Source organism: Apodemus sylvaticus, chromosome 7 (genome assembly GCF_947179515.1).
Source record: "Apodemus sylvaticus chromosome 7, mApoSyl1.1, whole genome shotgun sequence".
Lineage (NCBI taxonomy): Eukaryota > Metazoa > Chordata > Mammalia > Rodentia > Muridae > Apodemus > Apodemus sylvaticus.
This window is the reverse complement of record NC_067478.1, coordinates 9,508,375-9,527,503: the sequence shown is the minus strand read 5'-3', so window position 1 is coordinate 9,527,503 and position 19,129 is coordinate 9,508,375. Positions and strand designations below refer to the sequence as shown.

General features: G+C 45.7%; 1 protein-coding gene across 8 annotated transcripts in view; it reads right to left on the bottom strand.

Annotated features, from left to right (window-relative positions):
- The window catches only part of Cnot10 (CCR4-NOT transcription complex subunit 10), a 55,807-nt gene extending 41,181 nt beyond the window's left edge, over positions 1-14,626 (bottom strand). For 3 of the 8 annotated variants that reach the window (XM_052187055.1, XM_052187058.1, XM_052187057.1), the window contains exons 1-4: positions 14,334-14,625; positions 5,820-5,914; positions 4,969-5,130; positions 2,156-2,306 (exon numbers count right to left, since the gene is read on the bottom strand). In XM_052187055.1, coding sequence (XP_052043015.1) covers positions 2,156-2,306; positions 4,969-5,130; positions 5,820-5,914; positions 14,334-14,355 — 430 coding nt within the window. In that variant the 5' untranslated portion in view covers positions 14,356-14,625. Of the gene's footprint in view, positions 1-2,155; positions 2,307-2,565; positions 2,669-4,968; positions 5,131-5,819; positions 5,915-8,460; positions 8,623-14,333 lie in introns of those variants that run through there. The other 5 variants (XM_052187056.1, XM_052187059.1, XM_052187061.1 and 2 more) reach the window with 5 other exon arrangements.
- Positions 14,627-19,129: the final 4,503 nt, after the last annotated feature.

Sequence of the window (19,129 nt, the reverse complement as noted above, 5' to 3'; positions counted from 1 at the left end):
GTCCTGGAACTCACTCTGTAGACCAGGCTGGCCTCAAACTCAGAAATCTGCCTGCCTCTGCCTCTGCCTCCCATGTGCTGGGATTAAAGGTGTGCGCCACCACCGCCCGGCTCAAACTGTTCTTTTTTAAATGTTTATTTTACATTCATGAGTGATATATGTGTATTCCTGGTGCAGAGATTCCTGTCTTCCATACACATTTACACACATGCTCAACTGCATACCTGTGTACATAGAAAATTACCAAAATCCTTTGTGTATGCATGTGTATTCCTGGTGCATGCTGAGACCAGAACAGGCATTGGACCCCTTGGAACTAGTTAAAGACAGTTGCTGGCTACCATGTAGGGCTAGGAACCAAACCCAGATCCTCCACAAGAGCAAGGACTCCAAACCACAGCCGTTGGTACAGCCCTCCTAATCTTTCATGTAAATTAAGGTAAGAAAGGCTCCAGATCCCTAAGGGAGTATTTAGCAGCAAAGAGACAAGAAGTCTTTCTACCATCTAACAGTTCATTTTTGCCCTTCCCTCTGTCCCTTCCTTCCTTTTTGATAGGGTCTTAAGAAGCCCAGGCTGGCCTCAAACCTAGAATGTATAACAAGATGACCCTGAACATCTATCTGGTCCTCCTGCAAGAAGTCCAGGAGGCTAGGACTGCAGGCATGTGACAGCATGTGAGGGACCTTTAAAACTCATGTGGGAAAACTGGCCTTCTCTAGCCTAAAAACAAATTTAGAAATGTGGAAACAGCTTTATTTTGTTGTTTTTGGTCATTTTCTCTATGTGTACAATGGTGCGCAGCTGAGTATGTGTGTACATGTGTGTGGAAGACAGAGGAATCTCTGCTGTTCTTCCTTAGCACTGTTCACTTTAGTTGTTCTACCCGCACATATGTCTGTGTACTCCATGCATGCTGGGTGCCTGATGAGGCCAAAGCAAGCATCAGATCTTCTCAGAGTGGCAGGTGGCTGTGAACAGCTAGGTGGGTGCTAGGAATTGAACTCACGCACTGGAGCAGCTGGTGCTCTTCCCTACTGAGCCATCTTTCCAGTCCCTGACTCTAGTTCTGAGACAGGTACCTCACTAGCCTGAGCTCTTTAAGAAAGCCAGGCCATCTAGCCAGCAGGCTCAGCCCACCCACCTAAGTGTGCCTCCCCAGCAGGAGGTTAGAACCATGGACCCCAGGCCCAGCGATTTTCATGTGGGTTCTGTGCACCTGACCTCAGGCCCTCCCAGTTACAGTGTGGAAGGCAAGGCTCCTTCCCAGTAACAGTGCCCCTCTGTGAGGAGCTGCTGAGAGCCTAATCTGTGGCTTCCCCTTTAGGAAATACAGAGACCAGCCTGGCTGAGGAGCTGACAGGCTCCTGACCTTCAGGAGCTAGAGAGCAGAGTTTCTGAGAACATAAAGTTTTAACGATCAAAATGACCAAGCTGTTCTGACCTTTCTGATCAAAACAAGACAAAATAAAAGAAACAGTTCCCTCAATCACCCCCCTCCCCCTCCTGCTACTGGGTCCCAGAGAAGGCCACAAACTGGCAACAATCTTATTGCTAGCTGGGCAGTGGTGGCCCACACCTGTAATCCCAGCACTCTGGGAGGCAGAGGCAGTTGGATTTCTGAGTTTGAGGCCAGCCTGGTCTACAGAGTGAGTTCCAGGACAGCCAGGGCTACACAGAGAAACACTGTCTCGGGGTGGGGGGTAGGGGGTGGGGTGGGTGGGGTGGGAGACCCAAACAAACAAACAAACAAACAAACAAACAAAAACCCAAACAATCTAATTGCAAAAGTCCCTCTTGACCTGTAAATCTAAAAATATATTACTCATAGTAATCCACCCCCCTTGCAAAGAGGGTATAAAAGATGATGCTTTCTTTGGGGTAGACTCTCCCTTCAAGAATGAGTGACCCCACCTACGTGGAACAATAAACCTCATGCTCTTGCATCAATCTTTCGTCAGCTATGTGTGAGGGGTTGTGTCCTGAGCTCAGACCCTGAAGGGTCTGTTGAATTACAACAACAGGACAAGCACTCTACAGAATTATGCATTTCTCTCCTTTAAATGCTGACATATAGCTCACATTTAGGTCATCTAAATAAAAGCCATAGAGAAATTAGCAAGAAAGAGGAGATTACTGGCTCAATAGGTAACATACCAAAAGGTTCTATGAACTGATAAAGTTTTTCACCAACAGCTATGGCCTCTGTGTACTGGCGCAGGTGATAGAGAATGACCGCTTGGTTATAATACAGCATGCTATTCTCCACGTCATCTAATCCATCCATCTCCTCAACAGCTGAGTGGACCTGCAAAACAATCCGGGCAGATGTGCTCTAACAACAGCAAGGAAACAAACAGCAAAAGTCAAACAAGTCAGCTGGGTGTGTGACACACCCCTGTAAGCTCAGCACCTAAAGCTGAGGCAGGAGAACACACACAGGGTCAAGGTCAGCCTAGGCTACTCAGTGAGTTCCAGGCCAGTCTTCTGAACAGCTGTGAGTGCAGATGTGTGCTGCCAAGCCCAGGCCCAACACATCTTATTCTCATTTTCCTACACTGCAGTACCTCTGTCAGGCTAGTGGCACATGTGCTAATCCCAGCACTGGGAGGCAGAGACAGGCGGATTCTTGGGTTCCAGACCAGCCTTCTCTACAGAGAGTCCAAGGACAGCAAGAGGGACAGCAAAACTGCCTGAAAAAACAAAATACAAAACAGCAACAAAATAGTACCTTCAGGTTTTAATTAGTCCCCAATCAAAGCTACATAGTGAGAATACGGATATTTATCTTATAAATGAGAGATCAGTCTTAATTATGTTGTCCAAGACCAAGAGATATTTAAGAGTCTAGTCCCATAGGGGGAAAAATACTGTTTTAAAAAATAACAAGCAACAAAACCCAAGCAACTGCATTGTAGTTGGTGGTTAGAATAAGCCTTTAAAAAAGGTTTTGCTTTTATTTCCTGTGTATGAGTATTTGCCTGCATGTATATATGCATGTACACCTCAAAGGCAAGAAGGTGGCATTGGATCCTATGGAACTGGAGTTGTAGATGGTTGTACGCAGTGGGCAGAGGGGAGCAATGGATCCACTGGAACTAGAACTGCAGGTAGTTGTGAGCTGCCATGTGGATGCCAGGAATCACACCTGGGTCCTCTAAACAAGCAGCCAGCCTTCTTAATCACTGGTCATCTCTCCAGACACAAGACAATGACATTGTAAAAAGATGACTGGACTACTGCTGTGTGTGCACACGATGAGGGGGAGGGCCAGTGTCACAGTCACGTATGGAGCCCAGAGGACGGGCTTGTGTCGTACGTGTGTCTACACTCTGAGCAATCGCACTGGCCTAGCATTTTCATTGTGTCACTCCTGCCCACTTTTAGGTTTAATTATTTAATTTCTGTGTGTGACTGTTTCACCTGTAGATACGTGTGTACAAGCATGCCTGTCAGGTCCCACATGGCTACTGGGGCTTCTCTGCAAGAGCAGTAAGTGTTTTTAACTCTAAATGCTAAGCCCTCTGCAGCCCATCTTCCAATTTTTAAAAAAAATAAATTTCTATGCTGGGCGGTGGTGGCGCACGCCTGTAATCTCAGCACTCTGGGAGGCAGAGGCAGGCGGATTTCTGATTTCTGAGTTTGAGGCCAGCCTGGTCTACAGAGTGAGTTCCAGGACAGCCAGGGCTATACAGAGAAACCCTGTCTCAAAAAACCAAATCCAAATAAATAAATAAATAAATAAATAAACAAATAAATAAATTCATTCTGAGATGGGTCTCATTCTATATGGCCCAGGATGACTTCGAAAAACACAGTAATCCTCCTGCCTTAGCTTATCAACTGTTGAGATTATAGACCAAGATTGTATTTTGTTATCATTATTTTTTATTTGATTGAAAATAGGGTCTCACTATACAGCTTTGGATGTCCTAACATGTTAATAGAGTTCTGCCTCCTGAGTGCTGGGATTAAAGGTAGGCACCACATGCCTGGATTACTGCCTGTGTTTTTGAGGCAGGGTCTCATTACATAGCCCTGGCTTAGCCTAGAACTCGCTTTGTAAACCAGGTTGGCCTAGAACCTCTTTACATTTCACAACAAGTCTCTAATTATGTACAACACATGTAACTAAAATTCTAGCCACATTAAAACTAACATTTCTTTGCTATTATAAAAATTAAAACACAGGCTGGAGACATGACTCAGAGGTCCTGAATTCAATCCCCATGGTGGCTCATAACCATCCATAACAAGATTTGGTGCCCTCTTCTGGCATGCAGACACACATGCAGGCAGAACACTGTATATATAATGAATAAATCTTAACTTTTTTTTTCAAAAAGAAAAATTAAAACAAAATTCTTGTCTAATATCATTGGATGAATTCTACGATTCATGCAGTGCTTTAACATGCATGGACTTGACCACCTTGGTGTTGATGGCGCTGAACCTGAAGCTCACAGAACACAGTGGTTCATAATTAGATCTCAATCACTAATATTGAGCCCAACATAGCAGGCGAATTCCCAGGGAAGACAAGACCCTGGCTGACCTGCTCAAGAGAGCTCTTCATTAATTATTCAGCCACTATCTCTATATTAAGAAGTGTCTTAAATAGAGAAACTCTTCCTGTAGTATTTATTTTATTTAAGACCCTTGCTGTGTGCTCCTGTGTAGGCTAGATCAGCATCAGGACTCTCCTCTGCTGATCTCCAACTCTTCCTGGATACAGGGCTTCTCACTGGCCTTGGGCTTGCTAAATAGGCTAGACTGGCTGGACAATGCCTCCCTAGTGTTGGAGTTATATATAATATCAATTAAATCTATGCAAAAATTACAGAAACAAAGGATTCAGATCAGTAGAAATTCTGTCATCAACATCAGGCAAGAAAAACATTTATTTTCCTTAACTATTTGTATTTCACAGATTAACACAACAAACTTTTATAGTTAAATTCATTTATCACCTGATTCTTCAGCTGGTTAAGTGTTTGTCTCAAATTATCTGTTGTTGTTTGATTATTTTTAAAAAATTCAGCTACTGCTGTATTCAGAATAATTTTGTAATCATCTTTGTTTATATCTTGGAGACAGGCAAGGTGTTGCAGACAGGCATCATAATTTCCAGACTAAAAAGAAACAAAAGACAAACAAACCACACATATATACACAAAATTCCATATCAGCTTTAGGAACAACACAGCTTTTCCATGTTCCCCTCATCTTTCCTTGTGTTTTAAAGCGCACGTCCCCTTGGTATTCAAGTGAAAACCCTACGTAGGTGCGCAGTGTGTCAGGGATTGTCTCCGTCTGCGGGTAAGAGCCACTGCGCACACAGCAGACACGAGGGGTAAGTGCACATACTGCTGGCAGGGTTTGGAGAGCAGAGGCTAGCCAAGAAAAGGATGCCATTATTCCAAAGGCCAGATTCTGGTAAATATGCTTTGAATGCAAATCAAATTCTTCTAATGCATATTTCAAATGTATGTACGTATATAGCATAGGGTTTTTTTCATATTGTTTAATGTCAGAAAGGCTATAATTCTGACAACAAATAGTTGGTGTTCACTTTAAAGTACAGTTAAGACAAAGTCTGAACAGAGCAGGGAAATGGAAAGACCGACCCACACATTCACAAATCTAAATTTAAAAGACTCAAACAACGCTGGAGTTAAAAACATGTTTGTGAAAACAAAACTTGGGGGTAGTCCAAAGTACTTCTAATCTTTTTACCACATTTACATAAAATTAAAGCTAATTCTCCCTAAAGTTAATTCCTGGCTTCTGATGGGCAGGTGGGGAGGGAGCTGCTCCTTACTGTGAAGGCCTGGAAAGCACCGCTGGACAGCTCCTTCTCCTGGTCAGCAGCCCCAGACGACTGGCCTGCCCCTTCATGCTTCTCTGCTCCCTGATCTGCAAACACACAACTTTCTTTAGAAATGGCGGTGGGGACTGGAGGCGGTTCAGCAAGAGAAATACATGTTGGCATGCAAGCCTGATACCCGAGTTTAATCCCAAATCTTACAGGATGGAGAGAACTGACTTTACAAGTTATCCTCTGACCTCCACCTGAGTTCCACAGTTCATCACGTTTGCCCACACACAAGAATCGAAGCCATACAATGATATCTGTTGGCTTCAGATAGATACAAATCCTATCTGTTTTGTTTTTTTTCGGGGGGGTGGGGGGTGGAAAGTAAGTTTAGAGATAGTGTCTCATGCAGTCTAGGATAGCCTCAAACTCAGTATTTCACTGATCTTCCTTCCTTCTACCTCCTAAGTGCTGGGACTTAATTAAGAGTGTATGTGACCCTACACACGTGTGTGTGTGTGTGTGTGGTGTGCGTGCGCACACGTGCGCGCGCACACGCGTCTGTGTGTGCATGTGTCTATGTGTGCATGTGTCTGTGTTTGAATGTCTGTGTGTGTGTGTATGTCTGTGTCTGTGTGTCTGTTCTGGGAACTTAGGACCTTGAGCACTTGCTCTGCTTACCAGACTTCTTGTGCCCCAACAAAATTTGGCCATCCATCCCTCTAAGTAATTAAAATAGTAAAATTAACAGTAAAAAGTAGAAAGGGGATTTATTCAATGTGTCCCCATTGGGAAGAGGGATAGAGTCCTAAAAACTTCCTCGGAACTGCTTCAGGGCTCTGAGGTAGGCTGAGGTTTACGTAGAAACCAAGTTATATGCTTACACACACACACAAACACACACACACACACACACACACTCACCATGTACACTTCCTGTGAAGCTATTTCAAGGGGAATGAAATGCAACCGCCTAATTTATGAAATAAATGTGAGTTAAGACAATAGTGAGCCGGGCGGTGGTGGCACAGGCCTGTAATCCCAGTACTCTGGGAGGCAGAGGCAGGCGGATTTCTGAGTTCGAGGCCAGTCTGGTCTACAGAGTGAGTTCCAGGACAGCCAGGGCTACACAGAGAAACCCTGTCTGGGGCGGGGGGGTGGGGGGAATCCAAAAATAAATCAAAAACAAGACAATAGTGAGTTGGGACTGTAGTGACCTAGTGGAAAAGCTCTTACCTACTACATACAAGGTCTTGGGTTCAATTCCCAGCAACACCAAAAATGAATAAGCAAACAGGAAGGCATTCAGTTGGCAGAATGCTTGTCTAGCACCTCTGAGGCCCTCAGTTCACTCTGCATCCCTGAATAAACTAAACACAGGGGTGCCGAGCACTCCAGAGGTAAAGTCTGGAAACTTAGTAGTTAAAAATTATCTTTAGTTAGCAAGCTCAAAACCAGACTATGACAGGAGATTCTTAATTCAAAAAATGTTGTTGGTTCAGAAAGCTGACACAAGAAGATTGTTGGAAATTCAAGAGTTCAAGACCAACCCAAGGAAGATAGTGAGACCTTGTTTAAAAATAAAATAAAGTGTTTAATTTAACACCAGCTACAGGGTGACTTGTAAAGTGTTCCATACTTAATACCAAAACCAATCCAAAGTAAGGTAGTAGGGGTGTTGGCTGAATGGTACGGATGCTTGCCTGGCGCCCCAGAACCACTGGGAGGTGGTAGGGGAGTGACTAGGGGTAGAACAACTGTAAAAATATGTACACAGACAAACAAGACACATGCCTGCATGCATGCATGCATAGGCGCGCACACACACACACACACACACACACACACACACGCGCGCACGCACACACACACACACACACACATCTGAACATGGCAGAGAATCAAGGGTCTACTCCCGACATTAAATAATTACCTCTGGGATGGAGGCTTTCCCTCCACTTCACACTCCTCTTTAAATTCTCTTGACTACTAGGGAGATGGCTGGGCGGCTGACTCACGGCTACCCTTTTTTTTTGTTTTGTTTTTGGTTTTTTATTTTGTTTTGTTTTCGAACTCAGAGATCCCCCTGCCTCTGCCTCCCAAGTGCTGGGATTAAAGGTGTGTGCCACCACTGCCTGGCACAACTACCCTTTTAACTCCAGTTCCAGGGCACATAACACCCTCTTCTGAACTCTTGAGGGCACCAGGCATGCAAAATACTCACACACATAAAATAAAAATTTAAGTATAAATTATTATTACTTTGCTGTGCCTTTCTATTTTTTGAGGAGGATAGCCCAGGATGGCCCTGAATTCGCTCCACATGGTCAAAGCCAGCTCTGAAGTGCTGATTCTCCTGCCTCCATCTCTCAAGTCCTGAGACTGCAGATGTGCAGCACAGCACTAGGTCCAGACAACATTCCCACTGAGCCACCTGGGCTAAACACCACTGAGTTCAGTTAAGAACTCTGCTAACTCTGGGGAGGTGGAGAAAGGAGGACTGAGTCTGAGCCCATCTTGAGTTAGACAGTGAGAGACTGTCTCAAAACAACACACACACATCTGAGACACGGTCTTTTTTTGGGCAGGGGATTTGTTTTTTCAAGACAGGGTTTCTCTGTATAGCCCTGGCTGTCCTGGAACTCACTCTATAGACCAGGCTGGCCTCGAACTCAGAAATCCATCGGCCTCTGCCTTCCAGAGTGCTGGGATTACAGGTGTGTGCCACCACCGCCTGGCTGACCCTGGAGATTTTAAGCAGCTATCTTCCACTAAAATCAGATTCATGTGGACACAGCTGTCATCATCCCTAGAAAACAGAAAAAAATCTCAAAATTCCCCAGGAATTTTGTACCAGTACCTCAAGGTAAAATGACCAGCTCCGAAGCTCATTTCTACGTGTATTTGAGAACTGAGTTACATAAATACTCTTTTACATAAATATTAGTCAAACCATAATTTACCTACATCTTTTACTTCAGGATAACAAAAATACTTCAATGACATTGTTTTTTTTTTAAAGATTTATTTATTATATGTAAGTACACTATAGCTGTCTTCAGACACTCCAGAAGAGGACAGCAGATCTAATTACGGGTGGTTGTGAGCCACCATGTGGTTGCTGGGATTTGAACTCAGGACCTTCTGAAGAGCAGTCAGTGCTCTTAACCACTGAGCCATCTCTCCAGCCCCCATTGTTTTTGTTTTTGAACTTCTTGTTCACTACTGAGTTGGGACCTGGTTTTCCAATGTTTTAAGAAACAAACACTATGTATAGCTAGTGACTCCTTACCAGACAGAGTTTGCACATAATCCCACAGTGTGTCTTTACTTGTCCCAAAGTAGTCTCCATTGCCAATGGAGAGCAGGTAGGGCCACTCCTCTAGAAGCTTCATTTTCTGCCCTGGACTAGTGAATACGGCTGACACAGGCCAACCGAGTTCTTGGATACACAAACCTTGAAACTCTTTAAACTGAAAGATTTCATTTCTAACAACAACAAAAGAACAACAACCACAATCTCCTGGGACATACCCCCTTATAGATTTCAACTACACAGAAAAGAAATTTGCCAGGCGGTGGTGGCGCATGCCTTTAATCCCAGCACTTGGGAGGTAGAGGCAGACGGATTTCTGAGTTCGAGGCCAGCCTGGTCTTCAGAGTGAGTTCCAGGACAGCCAGGACTATATAGAGAAACCCTGTCTCGAAAAACCAAAAGAGAAAGAAAGAAATTTAACAGCTCTTCCAAACTGAAAGTCAGTTAACTGAAAGCACAGACATATTCCAACACAGAATTTTAACACTTCAAAGCTGATTTGAGGATGACTACAAACTGTACTGTGCAAACACAGCCCCAGGGACAGACATGGAAAAACTGAAAACACTATGCTGAAAGGGTAAGATACAGACACAAATTAGCAATGCCTTGGCTAGGCAGAATTTAAACAATGTTTTTACATTTTGTTTTGTTTGGGTTTTGAGACAGGCTCTCAAGTAGCCCAAGCTAACCTCAAACTCACTAAGTAGCCATGGATTAACCTGAAGGTCCTCTTCCCTCAACCTTCCAGAGCACTAACATGACAACCCTCACCGAAGTCACCAGGGAGCTTTTAGGACAGCTCATATGTGGTTTCTACCATCCAAAGGGAAAAAAAAAAAAAACAAACCAAACTCCACATGGCTTTAATATAATGCATGAGTTACATGACCAAAAGAGTAATGTGGACTTAGGAGATGGCTCTGTGGGCAACAGTGCTTGCTCTACAAGCGTGACACCGTGAGTCTGAATCCCCAGACCACATAAAAATATGGGAATGGATGCACATGCTGTAACCCAAACAGGACTAGGACAGCTCCAAACAGGAGTCCCACCAGCTTAGCAAAAAGTTAGCTTCTGGTTCACTGAAGAATCCTATATCAGAGAATAAGATAGTGGAAGATGTGTCCTTTCCTGGCTTCCATACACTTATGTGCATGTACTACACACACACCACACACATATACCCTCCATGGGGGAGGGGGAGAACGAGAACACAAAAGGGATTATATTCTACAGTTCTAATCCCACAAACCATGGTCCTTTAAGAGGAGTTGGAAAAAATGGGAGAGCATGAGTTCCAGAGACCAGAGTAAGGCACTGCCTAAGTGCGGTGCCACGTGGAGGCTGGGACACTGAGTCTAAGGCCAGCTTTGAATACTAACAAGCACATGGTGAGCTCCACCTCCATTCTGCTCTTTGGTGTCTCTGTGTTTGGTTTTGTTGAGGCAGGGTCTCAGGAAGGCCTGGAATTTACAACATTTCCCAGGTTGGCCTTGTGGGCCATTCTCCTGCCTCAAATTCTCAAATTCCCAAGGCGTGTGTCACCACAGCCTGCTGACTTCTACTTGATCACTGGATCTCTCTCACACACATAGAGGCACTGCCGCCACCCATCATGTACCACAGCCATGGTGCCTCGCCAGAGCCTGAAATGCTGCCATTTAATCTTGGACATCCAACATCCATCAATGAAGTAAATTGGGCACTATGACACACATCTGGAATCTCAGCACCTCAGGAGGCTGAGGCAGGAAGAGTTTGAGTCTAAGGCTAGCTTAGTTGATCTACTGGCTGACCAACTGCCAAGGAGACAAAGAAGAAAATCTCTTCTTCCCTGATAGATGCTCTTGACCAACTGAAAGGAGAAAGCAGGAGGAAACTACGTAAACAAATCCACTCCCCTATGTGTTACTTTCAAAAACTCTTTCCAGAGGCTGCATGGCCTGGGGTGAGGCCCCTTAAACAACCTCCCACAGCAAGTGACTGTCATGGCTTCTCAGAGCTCTCGGTGGATCAAGAGCAGGGACAGAAGTCACTGTGTCTCCCCTTCACTTCCGGGACCCTGGGTTGGCACTTTCCAAATACATTTAACATGTCTCTTCTGCCTCTTTTACCATTACCATAAAGAAACACTAGCTGGCGTGTGTGTGTGTGTGTGTGTGTGTGTGTGTGTGTGTGTCAGAGACAACTTAGAGAAGGCAGTTTTCTCCTTCTCCTACATAAGTCCTGGGGATGGGACTCAGGTGTCAGTCTTGAAGGAAAACACCTTTACCCAGGGAGCCATTTCAAGGCCCTTAGCAGACATTACCAGGCTGGGTACAGCCAGGTGGGAGTGCCGCTGCCAGCTGCTTCAGCACATGTCTTTGATCCCAGCCCTTTGAGGTGGAGGCAGAGGCAGGTGGATTTCTTGTGTTTGTGGCCAGCCTGGTCTACAGAGGGAGTTCAAGGACAGCCAGGGCTACACAGAGAAACCCCATCTTAAAAAACAAGCAAACAACAACAACAAAAGAAACCCCACCACTACCACTACCAGCAAAAATCCCAAAAGGCTGGGCATGGTGGTGCATGCCATTAAAATTCCAGGCCTTGGGAGACAAGGGCAGATGGGTTTCTGGGAATTTGACACCAGCCTGGTCTAAATAGGGGATCCTCAGGCCAGCCAAGGGTACTAGTGAGACCTTATCTCAAAAGGTACAAAACCCAACCAACCAACCCCTACCACAGGCGATGTCACTGAGCTTTACTAGCTCTAGGGGAAAGACACCATCTCCATGCTTATTGTACACATAGGAACACCGAGCCTTAAAAAGGCTTCTCGGGACACTAAGGTGACCCAGTTCTTGGTCATCTTGAGTGTGACGACCCAGTTCTTGGAAGGAGAGAATTGGTGGGAGAGAACTGACTCCCACAGAGTGTCCTCTGACCTCCACACGTGTATTAGGGACTGCACTCTGAGAAGACAGAGTGCCATAAGAAAATGAACAAGCGGCAGCTGGACAGCTGTCTCGTGGATTACAGCTCCTGAGGACCCAAGTTTGAAAGCTCATAAACCATACTGAAGAGTAAGGGTTTGGCCGGGCAGTTGTGGTGCTCGCCTGTAATCCTAGCACTTGGGAGGCAGAGGCAGGTGGATTTCTGAGTTCAAGGCCAGCCTGGTCTACAAAGTGAGTTCCAGGACAGCCAGGGCTACACAGAGAAACCCTGTCTCGAAAAACCAAAAAAACCAAAAAACAAACAAACAAAAAAAGCATTTACAACAATGAAAAAGAAAACAGATCTGTGAAGCAAACAGGCTGGCTAGAAAGAGACTTTCTGGAGACTGATGGGAACACATACGATTTTAAAGAGTGTGTACTGTTTGTCCTAATAACCACATCAGGCAGCTCAGAACTCCCTGCAACTGGAGCTCCAGAGGAGCAAAAGACCTTCTTCTGGGGATACCTCTCCACATATGCATATACCCACACAAAGACACACACACACACATTAAAATTTAGTCTTTAAAAAAAAAAGACTAGTATAAAAAAAACAATTATGAAGACCGACCCAAAGGCCAGAAGCATACCACTTAACTCACAGAGATTTGGAGTGCCGTCCTCAGAGGCAGACGCACACTCACTTCACCGTCTGAAGGAGCGCCTGCACAGTCTTTGTGAAGGAAGGAATGAAGCAGTGAAGGAATGCTATGTGACTGAGGTGGGACTCAAGCTGGGCAGTCCTGGATCTAGTAAGACGGTTCCAGGGAAACATTTGCAGCGGCCTCAGTGAGTCGGAATGTTAACTGGGGCCTAGAAACACTTGCTTAATTAACAAGGATAGTGCTGGGGCCCTGTCTAGGCTCGGACAGGCAAAGCACACCCTTCATGCATCCAAAACCAGTCAGATCATTCTTTCTCCTTATTCAGATGTTCGAACACTATCCCAGCAGGGGTTGGGTCAGCAGGTGGGGCAGTGCGTAAAGACGCTTGCGGCCTAATGATCTGATTCAAGTCTGATGACTGAATTTGATCCTTGAAAGCCAAGACATGCTAATCATCTGGGTGCTGGGTGATTAAGAGCACATACTGCTCTTCTGAGGGCCCAAGTTTGATTCCCAGCACCCACAACTACCTGTAACTCCAGCTCCCGGGGGGGGGGGGGGGGTACCCAACTCCTTGGACAGCCCCTTCAGACATTTGTCTTCATGTGCGGGCACTCAAAATTAAAAATAATTTTAAAAAAAGGAATCACCTCACAATAGACTTTCTCTGACCACCTAGCTAAGATGCTGTGGCAGTGGGTATGGTAGCACACACCTTTAATCCAGCACTCAGGAAGCGTTAAGTCCAGTGGGTATGAGAACAGCCTGGTCTGCTTAGCAAGCTCCAGGACAGCCAAGGGTGTATAGTGAGATCCTGCCTCAATCACTAACCAATCAACCAACCAACCAACCAACCAATCAATCAATCAATCATTTCCACCAGACACTCTATTAGCCCCACTCTCTAAACATTACTTTCTTGAAAGAAATATAGCAGACTTTCCAGGTAATGAATGGGCTCTCATAATTCCCTAATGGGAAAAATTCCCGATGGGGCACCACAAAACCCCCATAGAGATTAAGAACGTAATCCTGGGGCTGGAAAGATGATGGCTCAGCGGTTAACAGCACTTGTTGCTCTTGCAGAGGACCAAGACTGGGTTCCCAGCACCCACAAGTGGCGGCCCACAACTGTGTAACTCCAGCTCCAGTAGACGCAACGTCCTCTCCCGGGTCTCTGCAGGCACCTGTACTCACACACATAATAAAGACTGTTTAAAAAGCAGTTAAGACACACTGAGACGTCACGTCTAGTTAGACAGTTTTCAGAAGGATTCCACAGGACACGCTGACCAGAGGGAACTTTCCGTGGCTGAGCCTGGGGACCTTACGGCAACCGTGTGTGCTCGGGAAGACCTTCCCTGGAAGCGTTTGGACAGCGGCGTGGCAAATTCAAGCTTCCTGGGGCAGAATTATCTTGGAGAGCAAGGCAAGGACGGGCTGCAGTGCAATCAAGACTGGTCACAGTAGGAAACCCACTGGGCTCACAGGAGAGGCAGCTGAGCAGAGTGAAGGGCAGAAGCACACAAGCCAAGTCAAGTGGCCCTCGGGTCCCCCACGCGGGCCCTGCCGTCCCCGCGCGCAGTGTGTCAGCCCCTGGGTCGCGGCGCGGGCGTCTCACCTGCAGGCTTGTCTGCAGCCATCTTCCCTCCTCGGCTCGAGTTCTTCCCTGCAGGTGACGTGGCCCCGACTCCCGCCGCCGGGCTGGTCGCGGGTCCTGCAGGTGGGGGACAACTCTTCAGCTCAAGCCGGCTCCAGTCGCCTCGGGTTCGGTCGTGGGCGGGCCACGGGCTGAGGAAGTGACGAACTTACTGTTGGTCGTCTAGCAACAGCACCAACACATCCGCCAGTGCGGGGCTGTTTTCCCCGCCATCCACCGCTCCCGCCCAGAAGCGTCCAAGGAAGACGATACTTCCGGGGCGGGGCCAGCAAGGCGGCCAGCAGGGAGTGGGGATTGGGGCTGGCCTCGGTCCCGGAAGCGCGTCCTTGTGTAAACCCGGAAGTGCACTAGCGCAGGTCCTGAGTGAAACACAGAAGGGGAAGGGCTTTTTGTTCCTTGTTTCCCCAAAATGACAGGCTCCACACCTGACGTTTATATGTTAAGTGCTGAGTCTCACATGGCCTGTACGGTCTCACTGTTGTCCCAATGAGGATGAGGGAGGCGTTTTTAGAGGCCAACCCCCCCAAATAAAAGGCGCTTTTTTTTTTTTAAAGTTTCAGAGCTGTTTTGTTATTTGTAGCCAAGTTGGAAAAATGAAGAGTTCCTGCAACTATGCATCCGGTTTCTCTGACTGTGAACCTTGTAATCATTAACTTACTATGGTACGTCGGTCACATCTAAGTCATCAGCTTGATGCATCACTATTACTAAGCACAATGGTTTAGATTCAAGTTCAAGTCCTCTGCAAAAACAATATTCACTCTTAAGTACCCAGGCATCTCCAGCCCATATCCTGACAGAGTTTTTTTGTTTGTTGTTTAAGTTTTTGAGGTAGAGTCTCACTATGTATTCCTGTCTGGCAGTCTTTGTGGCAAAGGCTTTACCCCTGGACTGGTTCTGGTTTTGTCCAATGACCACAGCCTTGGGTTCCAGCAGCACCTACTCCATCCTTCCTTTCCCTTCTAGGGAACAACCAGTATTTCTAATAACAGAGGTTCATATCATGGAGGGAAACAGACGTCAAAGGCATTTGTGTTAGACTTTCTGCTTCTGTGATAAATACTCTGGAGGTGAATTTAAATGAGGAAGGATGGATTTTGACTCAGGTATCAGAGTTTTCAGTCCCGGGTCACTTGGTTCTACTGTTTTTGGGCCCTTGGTGAAGCAGGGCACTGTGCCAGGGGACAAGTGACAGAGTAAGGCTGATGACTTCCTGGTGACTAGAAACAGAGGAAGCAGGGAGAAGAAAGAGCCTCAGGGGCACACCCACCCAGACACTTACTCCCACTCCCACTGGGCTCCACCTCCTTACTGTCCATTGCTTCCTAACGATGCACCAAGTTACGAACCGGCTAGTGGGTGAATCCAAGATAGTTCCAAACTGTTAGAATCCTATTACCACTCTCAAGACTGGAGTCCTGGCCTCCTATATAGAGACTTTTGAGAAAGGGGAACTTCATACATAAACGACAACAGCACTGTGACCCAAATGGTGCTGGGAAGGAATCATAGTAAATAAATAAATAAATAAATAAATAAATAAATAAACAAATAAATAAATCACATTAAGCTGTTTATTTGGTTTATGTTTTTCTGTTTTCTGTGTAGCTGACCGTAGAGATCTGCCTGCTTCTGCCTTCCAAGGTTTGGGCTTAAAGGCTGCACCATCACACCAGGTACTCCTCATAAGATTTTGAAATTTTTATTTTTAAAAATAAGCCAATTTAAAAAATAAGCCAATTACCAGCAGAATAGGTCAGAGGGTAAATACCTGCCGCTAAGCCTGATGACATGAGTTTGATTTCCAGAAGCTAGATGGTAGTAGGAAAGAGATGGCCCCCACGAGTTGTCCTCTGACCTCCACACACACACACACACACACACACACACACACACACACACACATTGTGGTACACCATGTATGTATATACACAAATGAACAAATAATGTAAAAAAATAAATTAAGAAAATCATGGCGAGATAAAACCACAGGTCTCAATAGGTTGCAGAATTAGATTTCTAGCCTAAGGCCAAGGCAAGACCAAACCCTGCCTTGAGAAAAAAAAATTAATGAAATATTTCATTAAAGTGTTTATGGTGGTTCCTAGTTTTAAAGCTAGTTCCTTGCTGGTATAAATCTTGGGCAAAAATATAGAGGTCAGATGTAGTGCTGCATATCAGGATTCTGTCTGAGCTCTGCCCCACAGTTCCCTGGCAACAGCCAGGTGTGCCAGACTCTCTATAAAAGGGGCTGCGTGCCCTCTCCTTGCTCTCTCCCCCTCCCCTCCCCCTCTCTCTTCACCTGTTCATGGCCGGCCTCTACTTCTCTACTCTCTCACTCTCTCTGCCTTTCTCTGCCTCCACTACCCCCTTAACTGCCCTCCCCATGCCCTTAATATACTCTGTTCTATACTATGCCAGTGTGTGTCTGGTCCCTCAGGGGGAAGGGACGCCTCAGCATGGGTCCACCAAGGCACCCCCTTTCCCCATACCTGACTATATCTCCATAGAACATATCCCCCCTCTCTTTATCTTTTTATTAACACATCAACACATATATAATATCCCAGCCCCTGGCTGGCAGAGGCAGGAGAATTTTGAATTTGAGAGCAAACTGGACTGGAAACAAGATCTTATCTCAAATTTAATTTTAAAAAATGATGCAGCCAGGCAGTAGTGGTGCACGCCTTTAATCCCAGCACTTGGAAGGCAGAGGCAGGCAGATTTCTGAGTTTGAGGCCAGCCTGGTCTACAGAGTGAGTTCCAGGACAGCCAGGGCTACACAGAGAAACTTTGACTCTCTATTGGTCTCTCCTTGAAGTTATTTTTTTTCTTTTTAAATTTAATTTTGTAATTTCATGTACATGTGTTTTTCCTGAATGTGTGAGAGAGTCAGATCCCCTGGAATAGGTGTTACATACGGTTGTGAGCTGCCATGTGGGTACTGGGAATCGAACTTGGGTCTTCTAGAAGAGCAGCAGCCAGTGTTCCTAACTGCTGAGCATCTTTCCAGCCCCCTTAAAGTTATTTTTAATCTTACAGTTTTTTAAAGATTTATTTATTTATTTTATGTATATGAGTACACTGTAGCTGTACAGATGGTTGTGAGCCACCATATGGTTGTTGGGATTTGAACTTAGAATCTTTGGAAGAGCAGTCAGTGCTCTTAACTGCTGAGCTATCTCACCAGCCCTTAATTTTACAGTTTAAAGACATTGCTATGAAAATCATTCTTATGCTGGGTGGTGGTGGTGCAGGCCTTTAATCCCAGCACTCTGGGAGGCAGAAGCAGGTGGATTTCTGAGTTCGAGGCTATCCTGGTCTACAGAGTGAGTTCCAGGACAGCCAGGGCTATACAGAGAAACCCTGTCTCGGGGAAAAAAAAAAAACAAATCCAAAAAAGAAAAGAACCAAAAAAACAAACAAAAAAACTTTATTGTAAAATATTCCAAATATATGTCAAAGCCTTGAGCATCACAAGTCCCACGTGCACAGTGTAATCTTGTTTGTTTTCCTCTTGCACTTTGTGTTTGTGGCTAAAGAAAGTTGGAGCAACTCCAAACACTTCTGTATGCAATTTGTGACAAAAGAAATATTCAGGGATGGCCAGGAATGGTTGCGCATGCCTTTAATTCTAGCATTCACTAGACGGAGGGAGCCAAACTTCTTGAGTTCAAGAGTTCAAACTCACGCTGTTCCAGTACAGCCAGAGAAAACCCTGAAGAAGGAAGGAAGGAAGGAAGGAAGGAAGGAAGGAAGGAAGGAAGGAAGGAAAGAAAGAGAGAGAGAAAGAGAGAGAGAAAGAAAGAAAGAAAGAAAGAAAGAAAGAAAGAAGGCAGAGAGGAAGGAAGGAAGGAAGGAAGGAAGGAAGGAAGGAAGGAAGGAAGGAAGGAAGGAAGGAAGGACTGGAGAGATGGCTCAGAGGTTAAGAGCACTGACTGCTCTTCCAGAGGTCCTGAGTTCAACTCCCAGCAACCACATGGTGGCTCACAACCATCTGTAATAGCCCTCTTCTGGTGTGTCAAAACAAATAAATAAATATTTAAAAAAAAAAAAAAGAAAGGAAGAAAGGAGGGAAGAGAAAGGAAGGGAAAGATAGAAGACTTGGGAAGGTGGTTCAGGACTCACACCCACCCTCGAGCCTAACGCCCTGAGTTTGATCGCTGGGAGCTACATTGTAAGAGAGGACGCTTGAAAATCGTTCTCTAACCTACACAAGCACAGCATGGCCTGCGCTCTGTGGCAGGGGCAAAAACAACACATGCACATGTTCTCTCTCTCTCTCTCTCTCTCTCTCTCTCTCTCTCTCTCTCTCTCTCCCTCCCTCCCTCTCCCTCCCCCTCCCTCCCTCAATATATATATATATATATGTACTAGCAGTGTTTGGTGTTACATATCTTTAATTCCAGTATTTGGGAAGTAGCGGTCCAGAGGATCAACATGGGTTCCAGACCAGCCTAGGGGAAGAGTAACACCCTGTCTCAAAAAACCCAAGGTGGTACATGCTTCTCGCCACAGACCTTGGAAGGCAGAGGAGCAGGAGAACCAGACATCTAAAGACAGCAGCCATGGCTACACAACCAGCTGGGGGCCCGCTTGGTAAGGCACATGAGACCCTGTCACAAACAACAGCAATGAAAGTAAAAACCAAACAAACGGGGCGGAGGAAGAGAGCAGGGCTGGAGAGATGGCTCAGGGCCAAGGGTTTGTACTGCTCTGTCAGAGAATGTGAGTTCAGTTCTCAGCACCCACGTCAA